General features: G+C 51.9%; 1 protein-coding gene across 2 annotated transcripts in view; it reads left to right on the top strand.

The window, feature by feature from the left end:
* LOC138452986 (NACHT, LRR and PYD domains-containing protein 3-like) overlaps positions 1-15,323 on the top strand; it is a 412,210-nt gene that overhangs the window by 382,637 nt on the left and 14,250 nt on the right. Inside the window, exon 12 of one of the 2 annotated variants that reach the window (XM_069605365.1) lies at positions 6,983-7,058. The exons of the other annotated variant lie outside the window; for it this stretch is intronic. Within the exon in view, the coding sequence (XP_069461466.1) occupies positions 6,983-7,049 (67 nt within the window). The 3' untranslated portion in view covers positions 7,050-7,058. The remainder of the gene's footprint in view (positions 1-6,982; positions 7,059-15,323) is intronic. 2 annotated transcript variants of the gene reach the window in all.

The raw sequence follows: 15,323 nt of genomic DNA, 5'->3' as shown, positions 1-15,323 counted from the left end.
GAATTCTGGCATCTCGCCTAGAAAAGAGCCTTCCACGACTGGTTCACCCTGACCAGGCGGGTTTCATACTTAATAGACAAGCCTCGGACAGCATGCGTAAAACTCTCCATGTGCTGTACTCAAGGGAGATCCGGGACGAGGGAGCTCTGCTCCTGTCCCTAGACGCGGAGAAGGCCTTCGATAGGGTGAGCTGGGAATTCATGGGAGAGGTCTTGTCTGCGGTGGGGATGGGCCGGAGGTGGTTGGGCTGGATGGCGGCACTGTACTCCTCCCCAACAGCAAGGGTGATGGCCAACGGGACAAAGTCAGAGTCTTTCCCCCTGGGGCGAGGTACAAGACAAGGATGCCCACTATCCCCCCTGATATACGCCTTAGTTATGGAACCCTGGGCAGTTTCGGTACGCAACAATGAAACCATCACAGGGGTCCGGTTGGGCGACTCCCATTGCAAGATTAGTCTGTTCGCAGATGACGTCCTCCTGTACGTTACCAAGCCATCGCAGACGATCCCTCATGTACTGCAGGCCCTGACGCGCTATGGTAACCTCTCTGGGTACAAGGTCAACTTAGACAAGTCTGTGGCTTTCGTGGGGGGTCAGTTGCCAGAATCGGAGGTACAATATGTAGAAAGTCTCCCCTTTCAACTGCAGAGGGAGGGGTTCCGGTACCTGGGAATCCAAATCCCATCCACTCCGGGCGACCTCTTTGCGCGCAATTTTACCCCACTATGGACAGCTGTCAAGAGAGATATTGAGAGGTGGGCGGCGGCTGGGTTTTCATGGATGGCACGGCTCAACCTGATTAAGATGGTAATACTCCCTAAGTTCCTATTTCTCTTCCAGATGCTCCCCACCCAAGTGCCGAAGCCCTTTTTCGACTCAATGAAGCGGGTATTGCTTCGATTCCTCTGGGCGGGAAAGAAACACAGAATCTCCTACGATGTCTTGACAAGACCGAAGGAGGATGGAGGGGTGGGGTTTCCCGATTTCGATGCATATTACAGGGCATCCCAGCTAAGGATTCTGGTTGACCATTTTAATCCTGGGACGGAGAAGCAGTGGGTGGTCCTGGACAATAGACTTCTCGCCCCAGTCACGATCGACGAGCAGTTATGGGTCCCAGGAACACGCATTCCCAGGAGGGTACACGAACACCCAGTGTTGGGGGTTCTCTGGTCGATCTGGAAGGAGGGGAGCTACCTCAGGTGGCTCACGACCTGGCCCTCCCTGCTGAGTTGCATCTGGGCGCCACCATTCCTGGCCAAAATAGCAGAACCAGCAGCATACCAGAGTTGGTACGAGGCGGGCCTAGTTAGGGCCGGCCATCTATGGGTGGGGGGATCCTTCATGCCCCTTCCTGATCTCGAGGAGGCTCTGGGTCTGGGTAGGCTGTCGCCATTCCGCTACCTTCAGCTTAAGGGAGTCCTTTCGGAACCCTCATGGGGGGGACACTCTTAGGAGGGACCTTACAGATTTTGAGAAAATGATTATCTCCACCCGGGGCTCCAAAGGGGTGATAGCTCGGTTGTACAGACTCCTCTTGTTTTCAAAACCAAGGGACCCCCCCCCCAGCACGAACGCAATGGGAAAGAGACCTTGTTGTGGCAATAGATGATAGGAGATGGACCAAGATGTGCATCCGAGCCCATCGCTCAACTACGTCCCTCCAATACAGACACCAGGCATTAAAGGTCCTACATAGGTGGCACTATCCCCCAGAGAATATCCAGAATGCTCCCAGGCTATGACCCACACTGCTGGAAATGTCGAAACACAACTGGAGACTACATACATATGTGGTGGTCATGCCCCAGGGTACAGATGTATTGGGGCAAGGTCCTATCCTGGATCAGGGGAGTTGATGGGATAGACAGACCCCTTTGCCCCTGGTTACTCCTCTTTGGGATTGAGGTTGGGGACGACCAGGAGGACACTCAGGGCCACATGCTCCAGGTCATGCTCGTGGCGGCCAGGTGTTGCCTGGCCCAAAAATGGAAAAACCCAAACATGCCACAGGAAAAGGAATGGGTCACCAAGGTCCGAGCGATTTATGACATGGAGTTCCTTACGCACGTTCTTGATGAGTCTAAAACCAACATCGGAGAACTCTGGCTTCCATTTTTTGAAAGATACGAGCGCAGTGCATAAGGGGCCCAGTCTTCACGGTGGACCTGGTTCTGTCCTTTGGACATTGTGAAACTGTAAAGTCGGGGACTCCAAAGGCACCCATTAACTGGTACATGCTTTCTCCCCCCCACAAGGGGGTCCTAATAGGTTGAGCCCAAGGACAAGTGTGCAAAATGTGCCCATCACCTGTGCTCTGGGACTGTGCAGTGTGTTCCAAAGTGTTCAATCAAGAGTCTACTTTGATTAAACGGCTACGGGGGTGGGGGGGATAAAAGGGTTATTGGTGGGTACGCTTTCTATAAATGTAATTTTGTTTTTTGGTGCAATGTCTGCAATAATAACCTACAAAATGTCAATAAAAACATATTTTCAAAAAAAAAAAAACAAAACCCGTATGGAGGAAACGGATTGGATCAACACATTGGAAAAAGCATCTGAGTGCAAACTGACTAGCCATCTACCTCCAACATGCAGAAAATTGAATGAAGTTCAACCTTTTCTGTTAAAACATCCTAGTAGAAAAACCTGGAACACTCTTCTACGTGCGAGGCTGAATTTGTTACCGACGAACGAAATACTGCACATAAGAGGCCTCTCTCCATCTAATACCTGCCGCTTTTGCAATGACATCGAACAAAGCGAAACAGTACGGCACCTTTTATTAATGTGCCCAGGAACAGACAAATTCAGAACGTCGTATATACTGCATCACTTAAAGAATGCTTACCTGATGGATGAAGCACTTTGGTGGGAGCGTCCGATAGGAGGTTTAAGACCATCTTGGTCTATAGCAGTCACGAAAATTCTGGATCAAATCTTCATATAATCAGCTTCGGAGACTCAGCAGTGTGGTCCCACGTGAAGGCAGGCTCAAGGGGTGACACCTCTTGGTGGCGGGAGGGTCGGTCCACTTTGCCAAGATGGTAGGAAACGATCTCATCTGGCGCCTCTACCCTTGCCCTCACTTTCAATCTTCACACTTCTCCTTCTTCAAGCTCTGACTTCTGCATTGACTTTATGCTTTGACTTTGGACAAAAATACTTTTGTGAAGTTTTCTCTTCAGAAACAATTGAAGTTTTTTATTTTTTATTTTTATTTTTTTTTCCTTTTCTGTGTTCATCTTGTAAAAATCACTTCAGTGATTATATACTCGTAATAAAAAATAAAAAATGTGTCATATCCTCATCACCACTCACAACCTAGACTCACTCAGAGACATGGCTCATCCCTACCACCACACACATCCTGGATTTCCTCATAGGTCACAGGATCCAAAACAACTGCCGCAAAGGGAAGAATGGCATAGGGCTCACTACTATCCTCAAGACCACATGGACATGCACACCACACCTGCATACACGGAGCTTGCTGCTTCCCTTTTCGATAGCACCTTACACCTGATCTACCGACCACCCAAGGGCATCCTTGATAAAATCAGATATCCATGAACAACACAACTAACATCTTCCACTGAGAACTCACAGAGAAAACCAAGGAGACCTTACTAGAAGTGCTCAACACAAGGGGTGGACAAAATTACCATCGGAAAAACGGAATTGGTGGAATTCGCCAGAAATTCCGTTCCACCAGCTGGGCAATTTTCTACCTTTTCTGCCACATCTTTTGGAGTTTTTGTTTGGTGCGGAAATTGCATTTTTCCCTGAATTTTTTTTTTCTTGTCCGATATACAAATAAAAAACGAAATCTGGGGAAAAACTAAATTTAAGGGTGCAAACTTCCCAACATTTTGTTTTCCCAAAAAAACATTTTTTTTAAAAAATGTTGGCCGGGAAAAGGCCACTAACTGTCAATTCCGCTCTACAGGCGAAGTTGGCAGATTGAGCACATTTTACCTGGAATCCCCCAATCTTCCCACAGAAAGAAATTATGCCATTTCGTCCACCCCTGCTCAGCACCATGGACATCAAGCAACTTGTCACAGAACCAACCAACAACAAATATACCACACTCAACCTGGTATTCGCCACCTCTCTGCCACCCTAACTGAGACCATCAACACCCACGCACCACTGAAACTTCAACTCGACGAACATAACCCCTACACATTTTGGCGCCCAAAGGACCTCATTGACAGCAAGCATGTATGCAGGATACCCATGAACACAGCCAAATAAACCACTGCACAACAACCATCATTGAAGTATCCAAGAAAAGATGAGCAATCGTCCACCTTTTGCAGCATTGCATATACCCACTGCCAGATCCCCACAGTGCCACAATCCACTGACAAATGCAACACCATCAACTCCTTCACAAACAAGATAAGTCAACACACTGACAGCCCCAAATACACCACAGACATCCCACCCTTACCATGCTGTAACATATAACGATGCACTGAATTCACAGCAATTATAGGACCTAATAGGCCTGAGCAACACTCCTGCAGCCCTCAACCCGACCAGCTATAAAGATGACATTCTCAGCTTATTGATTGTGAAGGTCATCAAAGGTGAAGCACTCACACCCCTTCTCAACATCATCGTTGCATCCCTTCTCTTGCTCTAGAAACCAACATTAGCTCTTGATGTCCTGGTCAGATATCGCACCAACAAGCATCAACCTTTCTTCTGCAGAGGGATTGAGAAGACAGTCCCCACCCAGTTGCGCAAAAGGATAATTCGGCACAATCTCGTACATGACTACCAATCAGGTCTATGACCACAATGCAGCACAGGGATCGCCACCATCTAAGTTATTGATGATGCCCTAATGTATCCTAGACAAAGAGGAACCCTGCTTGCTCATCCTCGTCACCCGCACTCTTTTAACAATGAAATAATCTGACTTCTACAGCCCTTCTGTTCCACTGGCAGACAATGGTGTTCAATTTCCATCCAAAGAGATGAGAAGCTACCTGGAAAGAAGTGAGGAAGCAGAAAAAGACCATGCTTTATCACCCCTATAGGAACGGGCAAGTGGAAAGAATGAACTGCTATATAAAAGGAATACTACAAGCAGCGTAATGCAGTGTTATCGGCTGTGAGGAAAACGTTTTCATGGGAATACCTGCTCACAGAACCTGTCCGAAGAGTGTGACAGGAGTGCCTGCCTTCTACACAATGAGGATAATACAGGCCGACACCAAACTGTCACATGCCTTGACTCATGGATCGAGAAACTAGCAAAGTAAAAATCATAAAAAGAGTACATGGATTCCGGTGGATAGGAAAATAAGTTCACAACAAGTTAATTTCCATGAGGGCACAAAGATTGCAAAGAGGAGATAGGATCAAAGTGAAACTTTCAGACAAAGACAGAGTGAACTATTACCGCTGTAGTACTCCCATCTGAATGAGAAAGATAAGAGGACATTTCTGATGGAAGGAAATGGAACAGCAAAGTCCAGAGGAGCAGGGTGCCCAGAGAGACAATGAGCACGGCAGAGACGGTCTAAGGGACGAGAGTAGAGAACCCAGAGCCAATTGAGATCAGAGAAATGGAAGACATCATCAGCCTAAGTGTATCTGGAGAAGAAAGACAGTAGACAAGAGTCATCTCAAGGCTGAACCAAAAGAAAACAACTGCAAGTAGACCAAGTCCTAGGAGACCTACTCGAGAGAGCAGAGTTCTGGAGATGTACAAAGACTATGTAGTGGGAGAGAGCAGAGTTCTGGAGATGTACAAAGACTATGTACTGGGAGAGAGCAGAGTTCTGGAGATGTACAAAGACTATGTACTGGGAGAGAGCAGAGTTCTGGAGATGTACAAAGACTATGTACTGGGAGAGAGCAGAGTTCTGCAGATGTACAAAGACTATGTACTGGGAGAGAGCAGAGTTCTACAGATGTACAAAGACTATGTACTGGGAGAGAGCAGAGTTCTGGAGATGTACAAAGACTATGTACTGGGAGAGAGCAGAGTTCTGGAGATGTACAAAGACTATGTACTGGGAGAGAGCAGAGTTCTGGAGATGTACAAAGACTATGTACTGGGAGAGAGCAGAGTTCTGGAGATGTACAAAGACTATGTACTGGGAGAGAGCAGAGTTCTGGAGATGTACAAAGACTATGTACTGGACTAGCCGACTTTGTTTTATTGAAAGGGAGGACTAATGTAGTGATGTCACACCAAAGGTGCACACATGCAACACGGCAGACATCACATGTTGGCGGTGGGACTACGGAGGGAGAGGCGTGCTTTCGAGCAAACAAACTAAAAGGAGCGCCCCTTAGCCCACAGCTCTGTCCATATATTATGAGATAATCTTCATAACAAATGCACGAACAAAGAAATGTAGAAACTCTAGGATGGTGAGACCTAATTATCGAACGATGTTGAACGATTCCAACCCACCAGGGTGAGGGACGCTAAGGCAATATACGCTTCCCAATCCCTCACTGAGGCATCAGCAGTTGGTCATCATATCGCCATGAACATCAAGAAGGGACATGAAATAGTATTTGAGTGGTCCACCTTGGTGTGAGGTTGGAAAATGACAGTGGTTATGGGAATGATGGTGGACTGCTTGATGGTCAAGTGGAGTGCATGGTCAAGTAAAGCCAACATTAGTGATTGTGCTTGGGTGAATGAGTGTAACAAAGCCACGAACTCAACAGTGCCACCTATAGGTAGCCGGAGAGGTGGGCAGCTGTACTAAAGAAAAGATGGAACTGTTATGAAATGATGGATTGATGGATGAGAAGTGAACAGTGTATATAGTCTGGTGGCAACTTTTAAACATAGGTTCAGGTGTCATTACAGATTGTGCTCAGATGGCTGCCTCCTTTGTAAGTCTACCCTTGGTTAAAGTGAGCCAGAGCCCCAGGGTGCACGCTAGGGTGGCACTATAGGGTTACTTTTTATTTCACTCTTTTACCTTTCTCACCAACAGACTGCTGGGAAATAAGTTCAGCGATTCTGGCGAAGCAGAAGCGCAAGAGCTGACAAAGGAATTCTGAACAGAAGTGGTAGGTAGAATTTTGCATTTGCTTCCTTAAATATTTCCTGTCAGTAGTGCAAAAGGAAGGGTGCGTTCCCAATAGGATCCAGAGACCCCACCCCTACACGGCACCCCTCTCTTCAGAGAGTCCACCCCAGGAGCCAGGCACGTGCAGATGCTGCTTGCATGCCCATCTGTGTATAGCGTCATACATGCAATTCGTTCACACATGACTGTCAGTGACATAGAACAATCACAGGTGGGGCAAGGGCCATTGTTTGACTAGAATAAGGGAAAAGTGGCCGTCCCTCAATGCAGGGTTGCACAGTATCCACACCCCCACTACACGTGCCCTGAGGCTGTGATAGCATTCCTCAATAGAGAGCATGTGGGGGTTGTTGGGTATTTACTCAAACATTGATCACCCATGGCCATGGTAATCCTTTTGACCCCTTCCTGCCCACTACTTATCACTCCTCTCCAAAAGCACCACCTACCGGGATCTATTAGTGCTAGCTCTAACAACCAATGGCATCGAAATATATGCTTTATAGGGCCTGCCGCTGTTATTTCTAAGCAGTCGTCTGAGAGTTATTGTCTTACCTGCCGCTGTAAATGAGCTTCTGCTGTAATAAAAAGTCTTAACAAGTGTGACTTCAGCCACTTAATTTATAAGCAATATATGTTTCCTTATACCTGTTATTTGCACTGAAATTCTGTTAAAAACAAGCATTGGCAAAGCCAGCCATTTGGATTGTAAGAACTGACAACATGTGCCCAATACTCAGACTGTTTTCCAGCTTTTGCCATCATATGGCCAGGTCATGCCATTATGACAGTGCCTGGCAAACACCTATCACCATGGCTACACAAAAGCCCAAACTCTTGGCTTTGCTACAGCCTGTTTTTATTTATCATTTGATTGAGACTGTAAAACTCCAGCATATCCCAAAAGTACAACATCAGAAAAGTCTTTTGCCTGGTTCTGGAGGAGCAGTCCTGCCCCTTCCAGGGACCCCAGCGGCAGGGGACTCAAGCAGAGTCCAGGTATGACGCCTGATGGTAATCCCAAGCCAGGGTGTTCTTCTGGGGCTTTGCCGGAGAGAGATGCCAAGTCACAAGCAGTGCTTTCCTTTCTTCTCTGCAAACTGTGGTAAGTCAGAATCAGGAGACGGGCAGGGTGGCATTGGGACTGAATGGTTCTTTATTGGAATGCGTAAAGCCTAAGCTGCCCCTACGCATAGGTTTCTGTGCCCTACTCTGGAAAGAAAACACCTAAAAGGGTGCTCTTTAGGATGTCTTACCAAAACAAAAAAGTGTTCTGTGTATAAACCTATGCAAAACCGGAGTTCTGTCCCTACCACTGCAAAATAAAATGCTAAATGCGACAAAGGTACAACTAGGGCCCTGCCCACACAAAAGAATGGTGGCTGGTTTCTGAGCCCCACCCTGGTGTCTCTTTACTGCAAATGGCCCCCTCGCCCAGATGCCCAGTTCACGTGTCTTAAAGCTCCCTCTCCTCGGGTGGGTTATCAGTCTATGGCTGACCTATTTCTCCAAGGTCTACCAAGGTGTTATCTCAGTCGCTGGTCCCCTCTTGGAAACCCTTGGTTCGTATGCCCACTCGTCCTTCCGGGCGTCTCCTGAACGCGGTCAGGAACTCCCTGCGTTGGAATCGGAAGGAGCCGTACCCTAATATGTATGGGCTAATGGGTTCGCCATTAAGGATGGGTCCAGGACAACTGACCTCTTCCCTTTTAATGTGCATTGGAATCCAAAGAGAAACCCCTTGGACCAATTTCCTGACCAAATATCGCTGATTCTGGAGGAGTGGGGCTCTTAGCATTGATTGGCGATCTAAATTCAAACTTGCTGTCTGAGGGAGGCTTAGACCATTTGTGTGAGGACCGTTTTTTTCAGGTGGCAACCTCAAATGTTGATGGCCCTCGATGGCTAAAATGTTTAGAAGAACGGGAGTTGATCAGCCCCAATGCTAATGCGGGCGGGGATTTGGGTGCTAGCGACAGCCGGTCAAATGGTGCTTTGTGGACCTCTTAAGCCTTTGTTTGTTTATTTGTATAGCACGCAAAACCCTGAGGTATCTAGGCGCTTAAACTTAAAAGATGGGTTTCAGTGCTTCGAGTTACAGAAAAGGAAGCGTAATAGGTGAGGTACAACAACGTGGAATATGCAAAGGTGAAAAATCATGCGCAAAGTGCAGAAGCAAAGTGCAGGCGATCACATCCATTGAGCCTGACCCCAGGTTGCAGGGCGACAGCAGCACACAGATGCGAAAGTCCAGCAATGGGCAAATGCATGGTGCCTACCCCATGCTGCAGGGCGGCAGCAGCACACAGATGCAAGAGTCAAGTCAGTGGGCACATACATGGTGCCTACCCCATGCTGCAGGGCGGCAGCAGCACACAGACGCAAGAGTCAAGGCAGTGGGCACATACATGGTGCCTACCCCATGCTGCAGGGCGGCAGCAGCACACAGACGCAAGAGTCAAGTCACTGGGCACATACATGGTGCCTACCCCATGCTGCAGGGCGGCAGCAGCACACAGACGCAAGAGTCAAGTCACTGGGCACATACATGGTGCCTACCCCATGCTGCAGGGCGGCAGCAGCACACAGACGCAAGAGTCAAGTCAGTGGGCACATACATGGTGCCTACCCCATGCTGCAGGGCGGCAGCAGCACACAGACGCAAGAGTCAAGTCAGTGGGCACATACATGGTGCCTACCCCATGCTGCAGGGCGGCAGCAGCACACAGATGCAATTGTCAAGGCAGTGAGCACATACATGGTTCCTACTCCATGTTGCAGGGCGGCAGCAGCACACAGATGCAAGAGTCAAGGCAGTGGGCACATACATGGTGCCTACCCCATGCTGCAGGGCGGCAGCAGCACACAGATGCAAGAGTCAAGGCAGTGGGCACATACATGGTGCCTACCCCATGCTGCAGGGCGGCAGCAGCACACAGATGCAAGAGTCAAGTCAGTGGGCACATCCATTGAGCCTGACCCCAGGTTGCAGGGTGGCAGCAGCACACAGATGCAAGAGTCAAGTCAGTGGGCACATCCATTGAGCCTGACCCCATGCTGCAGGGCGGCAGCAGCACACAGATGCAAGAGTCAAGTCAGTGGGCACATACATGGTGCCTACCCCATGCTGCAGGGCGGCAGCAGCACACAGATGCAAGAGTCAAGTCAGTGGGCACATACATGGTGCCTACCCCATGCTGCAGGGCGGCAGCAGCACACAGACGCGAAAGTCCAGCAATGGGCAAATGCATGGTGCCTACCCCATGCTGCAGGGCGGCAGCAGCACACAGACGCAAGAGTCAAGTCACTGGGCACATACATGGTGCCTACCCCATGCTGCAGGGCGGCAGCAGCACACAGACGCAAGAATCAAGTCAGTGGGCACATACATGGTGCCTACCCCATGCTGCAGGGCGGCAGCAGCACACAGACGCAAGAGTCAAGGCAGTGGGCACATACATGGTGCCTACTCCATGTTGCAGGGCGGCAGCAGCACACAGACGCAAGAGTCAAGGCAGTGGGCACATACATGGTGCCTACCCCATGCTGCAGGGCGGCAGCAGCACACATATGCAAGAGTCAAGGCAGTGGGCACATACATGGTGCCTACCCCATGCTGCAGGGCGGCAGCAGCACACAGATGCAAGAGTCAAGGCAGTGGGCACATACATGGTGCCTACCCCATGCTGCAGGGCGGCAGCAGCACACAGATGCAAGAGTCAAGTCAGTGGGCACATCCATTGAGCCTGACCCCATGCTGCAGGGCGGCAGCAGCACACAGATGCAAGAGTCAAGTCAGTGGGCACATACATGGTGCCTACCCCATGCTGCAGGGCGGCAGCAGAACACAGATGCAAGAGTCAAGTCAGTGGGCACATACATGGTGCCTACCCCATGCTGCAGGGCGGCAGCAGCGCACATGCGCGAAAGTCCAGCAATGGGCAAATGCATGGTGCCTACCCCATGCTGCAGGGCGGCAGCAGCACACAGACGCAAGAGTCAAGTCAGTGGGCACATACATGGTGCCTACCCCATGCTGCAGGGCGGCAACAGCACACAGACGCAAGAGTCAAGTCACTGGGCACATACATGGTGCCTACCCCATGCTGCAGGGCGGCAGCAGCACACAGACGCAAGAGTCAAGTCAGTGGGCACATACATGGTGCCTACCCCATGCTGCAGGGCGGCAGCAGCACACAGACGCAAGAGTCAAGGCAGTGGGCACATACATGGTGCCTACTCCATGTTGCAGGGCGGCAGCAGCACACAGACGCAAGAGTCAAGGCAGTGGGCACATACATGGTGCCTACCCCATGTTGCAGGGCGGCAGCAGCACACAGATGCAAGAGTCAAGGCAGTGGGCACATACATGGTGCCTACCCCATGCTGCAGGGCGGCAGCGGCACACAGATGCAAGAGTCAAGGCAGTGGGCACATACATGGTGCCTACCCCATGCTGCAGGGCGGCAGCGGCACACAGATGCAAGAGTCAAGTCAGTGGGCACATACATGGTGCCTACCCCATGCTGCAGGGCGGCAGAGGCACACAGATGCAAGAGTCAAGTCAGTGGGCACATACATGGTGCCTACCCCATGCTGCAGGGCGGCAGCAGCACACAGATGCAAGAGTCAAGTCAGTGGGCAAATACATGGTGCCTACCCCATGCTGCAGGGCGGCAGCAGCACAAAGACGCGAAAGTCCAGCAATGGGCAAATACATGGTGCCTACCCCATGTTGCAGGGCGGCAGCAGCACACAGATGCAAGAGTCAAGGCAGTGGGCACATACATGGTGCCTACTCCATGTTGCAGGGCGGCAGCAGCACACAGATGCAAGAGTCAAGTCAGTGGGCACATACATGGTGCCTACCCCATGCTGCAGGGCGGCAGCAGCACACAGACGCAAGAGTCAAGTCAGTGGGCACATACATGGTGCCTACCCCATGCTGCAGGGCGGCAGCAGCACACAGACGCAAGAGTCAAGGCAGTGGGCACATACATGGTGCCTACCCCATGCTGCAGGGCGGCAGCAGCCCACAGACGCAATAGTCAAGGCAGTGGGCACATACATGGTGCCTACCCCATGCTGCAGGGCGGCAGCAGCACACAGACGCAAGAGTCAAGTCACTGGGCACATACATGGTGCCTACCCCATGCTGCAGGGCGGCAGCAGCACACAGACGCAAGAGTCAAGTCAGTGGGCACATACATGGTGCCTACCCCATGCTGCAGGGCGGCAGCAGCACACAGACGCAAGAGTCAAGTCAGTGGGCACATACATGGTGCCTACCCCATGCTGCAGGGCGGCAGCAGCACACAGATGCAATTGTCAAGGCAGTGGGCACATACATGGTGCCTACTCCATGTTGCAGGGCGGCAGCAGCACACAGATGCAAGAGTCAAGGCAGTGGGCACATACATGGTGCCTACCCCATGCTGCAGGGCGGCAGCAGCACACAGATGCAAGAGTCAAGGCAGTGGGCACATACATGGTGCCTACCCCATGCTGCAGGGCGGCAGCAGCACACAGATGCAAGAGTCAAGGCAGTGGGCAAATACATGGTGCCTACCCCATGCTGCAGGGCGGCAGCAGCACACAGATGCAAGAGTCAAGTCAGTGGGCACATCCATTGAGCCTGACCCCAGGTTGCAGGGTGGCAGCAGCACACAGATGCAAGAGTCAAGTCAGTGGGCACATCCATTGAGCCTGACCCCATGCTGCAGGGCGGCAGCAGCACACAGATGCAAGAGTCAAGTCAGTGGGCACATACATGGTGCCTACCCCATGCTGCAGGGCGGCAGCAGCACACAGATGCAAGAGTCAAGTCAGTGGGCACATACATGGTGCCTACCCCATGCTGCAGGGCGGCAGCAGCACACAGACGCGAAAGTCCAGCAATGGGCAAATGCATGGTGCCTACCCCATGCTGCAGGGCGGCAGCAGCACACAGACGCAAGAGTCAAGTCACTGGGCACATACATGGTGCCTACCCCATGCTGCAGGGCGGCAGCAGCACACAGACGCAAGAGTCAAGTCAGTGGGCACATACATGGTGCCTACCCCATGCTGCAGGGCGGCAGCAGCACACAGACGCAAGAGTCAAGGCAGTGGGCACATACATGGTGCCTACTCCATTTTGCAGGGCGGCAGCAGCACACAGATGCAAGAGTCAAGGCAGTGGGCACATACATGGTGCCTACCCCATGCTGCAGGGCGGCAGCAGCACACAGATGCAAGAGTCAAGGCAGTGGGCACATACATGGTGGCTACCCCATGCTGCAGGGCGGCAGCAGCACACAGATGCAAGAGTCAAGTCAGTGGGCACATCCATTGAGCCTGACCCCATGCTGCAGGGCGGCAGCAGCACACAGATGCAAGAGTCAAGTCAGTGGGCACATACATGGTGCCTACCCCATGCTGCAGGGCGGCAGCAGCACACAGATGCAAGAGTCAAGTCAGTGGGCACATACATGGTGCCTACCCCATGCTGCAGGGCGGCAGCAGCACACATGCGCGAAAGTCCAGCAATGGGCAAATGCATGGTGCCTACCCCATGCTGCAGGGCGGCAGCAGCACACAGACGCAAGAGTCAAGTCAGTGGGCACATACATGGTGCCTACCCCATGCTGCAGGGCGGCAGCAGCACACAGACGCAAGAGTCAAGTCACTGGGCACATACATGGTGCCTACCCCATGCTGCAGGGCGGCAGCAGCACACAGACGCAAGAGTCAAGTCAGTGGGCACATACATGGTGCCTACCCCATGCTGCAGGGCGGCAGCAGCACACAGACGCAAGAGTCAAGGCAGTGGGCACATACATGGTGCCTACCCCATGTTGCAGGGCGGCAGCAGCACACAGACGCAAGAGTCAAGGCAGTGGGCACATACATGGTGCCTACCCCATGCTGCAGGGCGGCAGCAGCACACAGACGCAAGAGTCAAGGCAGTGGGCACATACATGGTGCCTACCCCATGCTGCAGGGCGGCAGCAGCACACAGACGCAAGAGTCAAGGCAGTGGGCACATACATGGTGCCTACCCCATGCTGCAGGGCGGCAGCAGCACACAGATGCAAGAGTCAAGTCAGTGGGCACATCCATTGAGCCTGACCCCAGGTTGCAGGGCGGCAGCAGCACACAGATGCAAGAGTCAAGTCAGTGGGCACATCCATTGAGCCTGACCCCACGCTGCAGGGCGGCAGCAGCACACAGATGCAAGAGTCAAGTCAGTGGGCACATACGTGGTGCCTACCCCATGCTGCAGGGCGGCAGCAGCACACAGATGCAAGAGTCAAGTCAGTGGGCACATACATGGTGCCTACCCCATGCTGCAGGGCGGCAGCAGCACACAGATGCAAGAGTCAAGTCAGTGGGCACATACATGGTGCCTACCCCATGCTGCAGGGCGGCAGCAGCACACAGATGCAAGAGTCAAGTCAGTGGGCAAATACATGGTGCCTACCCCATGTTGCAGGGCGGCAGCAGCACACAGATGCAAGAGTCAAGTCAGTGGGCACATACATGGTGCCTACACCATGTTGCAGGGCGGCAGCAGCACACAGATGCAAGAGTCAAGTCAGTGGGCACATACATGGTGCCTACACCATGTTGCAGGGCGGCAGCAGCACACAGATGCAAGAGTCAAGTCAGTGGGCACATCCATGGTGCCTACTCCATGTTGCAGGGCGGCAGCAGCACAAAGACGTGAAAGTCCAGCAATGGGCAAATACATGGTGCCTACCCCATGTTGCAGGGCGGCAGCAGCACACAGATGCAAGAGTCAAGTCAGTGGGCACATACATGGTGCCTACTCCATGTTGCAGGGCGGCAGCAGCACAAAGACGCGAAAGTCCAGCAATGGGCAAATACATGGTGCCTACCCCATGTTGCAGGGCGGCAGCAGCACACAGATGCAAGAGTCAAGTCAGTGGGCACATACATGGTGCCTACCCCATGTTGCAGGGCGGCAGCAGCACACAGATGCAAGAGTCAAGTCAGTGGGCACATACATGGTGCCTACCCCATGTTGCAGGGCGGCAGCAGCACAAAGATGCAAGAGTCAAGTTAGTGGGCAAATACATGGTGCCTACCCCATGTTGCAGGGCGGCAGCAGCATGCAAGTGCAAATATTAGAAAGGGCACTAGTGGGCTTGGAAGAGTAACATCACGGGTGACCAAAGGAGAGGGGTGTGGGGGCACACTCAGCATTACAGGTGACCGGGGGGGGCACACTCAGCATCACAGG

The sequence above is a fragment of the Ambystoma mexicanum genome, chromosome 4p (assembly GCF_040938575.1).
Source record: "Ambystoma mexicanum isolate Mex_15411 chromosome 4p, UKY_AmexF1_1, whole genome shotgun sequence".
NCBI classification, from domain to species: Eukaryota; Metazoa; Chordata; class Amphibia; order Caudata; family Ambystomatidae; genus Ambystoma; species Ambystoma mexicanum.
The sequence above is the reverse complement of the archived record's forward strand: the minus strand, read 5'-3'. Positions and strand labels throughout refer to the sequence as shown.